Source organism: Perca flavescens, chromosome 14 (genome assembly GCF_004354835.1).
Source record: "Perca flavescens isolate YP-PL-M2 chromosome 14, PFLA_1.0, whole genome shotgun sequence".
Lineage (NCBI taxonomy): Eukaryota > Metazoa > Chordata > Actinopteri > Perciformes > Percidae > Perca > Perca flavescens.
Window position 1 is genome coordinate 3,840,723 of NC_041344.1, and position 5,133 is coordinate 3,845,855.

General features: G+C 49.7%; 1 protein-coding gene across 1 annotated transcript in view; it reads right to left on the reverse strand.

The window, feature by feature from the left end:
* Window positions 1-380: 380 nt before the first annotated feature.
* The window catches only part of LOC114567657 (zinc finger protein 41 homolog), an 8,914-nt gene continuing 4,161 nt past the window's right edge, over window positions 381-5,133 (reverse strand). Inside the window, exon 5 of the mRNA XM_028596765.1 lies at window positions 381-1,022. Within this exon, the coding sequence (XP_028452566.1) occupies window positions 439-1,022 (584 nt within the window). The 3' untranslated portion in view covers window positions 381-438. The remainder of the gene's footprint in view (window positions 1,023-5,133) is intronic.

Consider the following 5,133-nt stretch of genomic DNA (forward strand, 5'->3'; position numbering starts at 1 on the left):
AAAAGTCCTGATTATTTACATGGAGTCTGGTGGAGATATGCTGGCTCTATACACGCTAAAAGTCCTGATTATTTACATGGAGTCTGGTGGAGATATGCTGGCTCTATACACACTAAAAGTCCTGATTATTTACATGGAGTCTGGTGGAGATATGCTGGCTCTATACACGCTAAAAGTCCTGATTATTTACATGGAGTCTGGTGGAGATATGCTGGCTCTATACACACTAAAAGTCCTGATTATTTACATGGAGTCTGGTGGAGTTTGGTGATGGTGATTTCGGGGCTGTTTCTTGTTAAACTAAAAGGATCTTACTCTTTAACTAAAAGGTCTATCTCTGTAGGGATCCATCCCATAATGTTGTCAGACACTTAGAATAATAATGTGAGTCTGTCAGCAGCAACAACAGAACCTTTAGTGACTAACTGCTGCTGAACATTAGTCCTGTAGGGTTACAGTACAGCTCGGTTCTGGTAACAAAGTTACCCTTGAGCAGTCTGCTGTCCTGTCTTCGCTCGGTCTCCGAGGAAGCTGCTGCGACTGAACACATTTGTGTTTTTTGACCTGTTGCCGCCAGGTGAACGTCTTGTCACAGAGGCTGCAGCTGAAGCGTTTCTCTCCAGTGTGCATGTTCATGTGCTCCGTCAGATTCCCCGAGTGTCCGAATCTTTTATCGCAGAACGCGCAGCTGTAGGGTTTCTCCCCTGTGTGAGTCCGCATGTGCGTCTTCAGATGCGTGCTGGTCAGAAACCTCCTGCAGCAGACGGAGCAGCTAAATGGTTTCTCTCCCGTGTGGGTTCTCACGTGTCGGTTCAGATCTCCGACGGCACCAAATCTCTTCCCACACTCGGAGCAGAATAAAGATTTCTTGTCCGTTTTACGCCTCTCTTCACTGACGGGAACTTGCTCACGTTTCAGAGAGTTTGAACTTGACTGAGACTCTCTGGTCTCCTTCCAGAAGTCACTGTCTACGCTGTCTTCGGTCTCTGTTTCCGTGTGTTCAGTCGGTCTCGGAGGAAGCCCTGTTCAGGGGACACAAAAGAAAATCATCATTTCTGGGTCAGAGCAAAAAGGCTTTGTCTGTCTGTCTGTCTGTCTGTCTGTCTGTCTGTCTGTCTGTGTATGTCTGTCTGCGAGTGTCCGTCTTTATCTGTGTGTCAGCGTCCGTCTGTTTCTGTCTGTCTGTCTTTGTGTGTGTGTGTGTGTGTCTAAGAAGTATCTGTGTATTAACAGTTGTATGACAGCATATTTAACAGAATTGTCCATAGAACATGTGTCACAGTTGTATTTCTGTTTATTTGCATTATGGCACCAACCGTCAAAATAAGTGTCAAACGTCAAAGCATAAAAAAAACGCTGAAAAAAAGCGTCAAAAGAAGGGAAGCTTTGAATTTAGTGCAGAAGAGATTCTGTTTTCAGGACTTTGCTAAGTGAGCAGCTGTGTCTGAGAGCCCTTTAAGTGACAGAAGATGTTCTGTATTCGATCTGTTCCACGCTAGCGCACCTTTTCACCGCGGGAATTTCCTATGGAGCGTGGAGGAAACTGAAGGTCTGCAGTGACAGAAAGACTCAGACTTCATTCCACATGGAACCAACATGGTGGAGGTTCATGTGACATGTAACAACTCCTTTATTATTTAGGATTGGCAACCACGTAAACACCTTGAACTTGCATAGCGTAAGCTACATTTAAAAACATCACAACATGCCCACACTACATGATGTCACAACAATAACAATGTGGCCAAGGCGTAGGACATGGACATCGATATATGTGGTGTTTGGATCAGTGACAATAAGTACTTAATTGAAATATCTTTATAAAACAGACTCGCCGGGAACTGCATAATGAATAGCAAAAAAAAAAAAAAAAAAAACAGGGCCATCCAGCTCTTCAATACCACACACTGGGGGAGGGGAGAAATGGACTCTCTCAGCCCCTACCATTATATCACTATGTCTGCTGTACACCTGTCTGTCTTAGAGGCTATATTAGCCCTCCTACACAATCTGGACTGTGGTCATAACATCTACATCTTATAACTTATTCCCTGTTATATATTTTTGTTATTCTTAATTCAATCAGTCAGTTAATATGTCATAGTTAATATTTAATAATAATAATCTACTGCACTGTTCACTTTTGACAATCACCATTGCACACAGTCTACCATAGCACCTTATCATGGTCATTGCATTTCTGTGAGTGATTTTTATTCTTATGTATAGTATGTGTGATATATGCATGTGCTGTATATGTGTTTGTTGTGTTATGGTTGCCTGGGATGAATAAAGTCTCTCTCTCTCTGTATTGTAACAGCCTACATATGGTCATCAAACTATAACAACCTTATCCACATTGTCGAAATCATTTAAATATTGAGCCATTACATTGACAATTCTTTTTAGATAACAGGAGCCTATCATTTCTGAAGCCTACTCCGTAACAACGGACTACCTGAGCACCTTTTTCTCGTCTCTCTCCACACCGCTGTCTTCAGACTTATGCGCTTTTACCCTTTAGACGGTAACGCGACGGTGGAGCGTTTTTAAGATTTCCACTCTGGAGGGTGGTTTCACTTTTTTGCGTTTTTAACATCCGATAAAATATTTTTTTCATTTTCACCCGCGAGCGTCATCGTGTAAACAGGGCCTCAGAGTGTAGCTGTGGAGCGAAACGTTTCTTTTTAAACCGTGATGTAATGTAACATGAAATGAAAGTTAGAACAATTTAGACATTTTCAGTGATAGCGGAGACTCCGCCAGCTGCTGGTAGCGTTAGGCTAACGTTAGCAGCTTTAGTCTCAGGAGGACAAACGTTGGCGTTGGTGTCGCCAAAGGTCTCCGTTTGTGGCCATTGAGACTGAAACACAACCCCGCAGAGTCCGAAACTAAACGGGTCAGAAGTGTTTCCAAATGTCTCTGGTTTAGGGGCTCGGAAACACCAGAGCAGGGGGAATGAGAGGGGGAAACACCAGAGCAGGGGGAATGAGAGGGGGAAACACCAGATCAGGGGGGAATGAGAGGGGGAAACACCAGAGCAGGGGGAATGAGAGGGGAAACACCAGAGCAGGGGGAATGAGAGGGGAAACACCAGAACAGGGGGAATGAGGGGGAAAACACCAGAGCAGGGGGAATGAGAGGGGAAACACCAGAGCAGGGGGAACCAGAGCAGGGGGAATGAGAGGGGAAACACCAGAGCAGGGGGAATGAGAGGGGAAACACCAGATCAGGGGGAATGAGAGGGGAAACACCAGATCAGGGGAATGAGAGGGGGAAACACCAGAGCAGGGGGGAATGAGAGGGGAAACACCAGAGCAGGGGGAATGAGAGGGGTAACACCAGAGCAGGGGGAATGAGAGGGGGAAACACCAGAGCAGGGGGGAAAACACCAGAGCAGGGGGAATGAGAGGGGAAACACCAGAGCAGGGGGAATGAGAGGGGGAAACACCAGATCAGGGGGAATGAGAGGAGGGGAAACACCAGAGCAGGGGGAATGAGAGGGGGAAACACCAGAGCAGGGGGAATGAGAGGGGAAACACCAGATCAGGGGGAATGAGAGGAGGGAAACACCAGAGCAGGGGGAATGAGAGGGGGAAACACCAGAGCAGGGGGAATGAGAGGGGAAACACCAGAGCAGGGGGAATGAGAGGGGGAAACACCAGAGCAGGGGGAATGAGAGGGAGAAACACCAGAGCAGGGGGAATGAGAGGGGGGGAAACACCAGAGCAGGGGGAATGAGAGGGAGAAACACCAGAGCAGGGGGGAATGAGAGGGGGAAACACCAGAGCAGGGGAAACACCAGAGCAGGGGGAATGAGAGAGGGGGAAACACCAGAGCAGGGGAATGAGAGGGAGAAACACCAGAGCAGGGGGAATGAGAGGGAGAAACACCAGAGCAGGGGGGGGAATGAGGGGAAACACCAGATCAGGGGGAATGAGAGGAGGGAAACACCAGAGCAGGGGGAATGAGAGGGGGAAACACCAGATCAGGGGGAATGAGAGGGGGAAACACCAGATCAGGGGGAATGAGAGGAGGGAAACACCAGAGCAGGGGGAATGAGAGGGGGAAACACCAGAGCAGGGGAAAACACCAGAGCAGGGGGAATGAGAGGAGGGAAACACCAGAGCAGGGGGAATGAGAGGGAGAAACACCAGAGCAGGGGGGAATGAGAGGGGGAAACACCAGAGCAGGGGGGAATGAGAGGGGAAACACCAGAGCAGGGGGAATGAGAGGGGAAACACCAGAACAGGGGGAATGAGAGGGGAAACACCAGAGCAGGGGGGGGAAACACCAGAGCAGGGAAACACCAGGGGGGAATGAGAGGAGGGAAACACCAGAGCAGGGGAAACACCAGAGCAGGGGGAATGAGAGGGGGAAACACCAGAGCAGGGGGAATGAGAGGGGGAAACACCAGATCAGGGGGAATGAGAGGGGGAAACACCAGATCAGGGGGAATGAGAGGGGGGAAACACCAGAGCAGGGGGAATGAGAGGGGGGAAACACCAGAGCAGGGGGAATGAGAGGGGGTAACACCAGAGCAGGGGGAATGAGAGGGGGAAACACCAGAGCAGGGGAAAACACCAGAGCAGGGGGAATGAGAGGGGGAAACACCAGAGCAGGGGGAATGAGAGGGGGGAACACCAGATCAGGGGGAATGAGAGGAGGGAAACACCAGAGCAGGGGGAATGAGAGGGGGAAACACCAGAGCAGGGGGAATGAGAGGGGAAACACCAGATCAGGGGGAATGAGAGGAGGGAAACACCAGAGCAGGGGGAATGAGAGGGGAAACACCAGAGCAGGGGGAATGAGAGGAGGGAAACACCAGAGCAGGGGGGAATGAGAGGGAGAAACACCAGAGCAGGGGGGGGAATGAGAGGGGGAAACACCAGAGCAGGGGGAATGAGAGGGAGAAACACCAGAGCAGGGGGAATGAGAGGGAGAAACACCAGAGCAGGGGGAATGAGAGGGGAAACACCAGAGCAGGGGGAATGAGAGGGGGAAACACCAGAGCAGGGGGGAATGAGAGGGGAAACACCAGATCAGGGGGAATGAGAGGAGGGAAACACCAGAGCAGGGGAATGAGAGGGGAAACACCAGATCAGGGGGAATGAGAGGAGGGAAACACCAGAG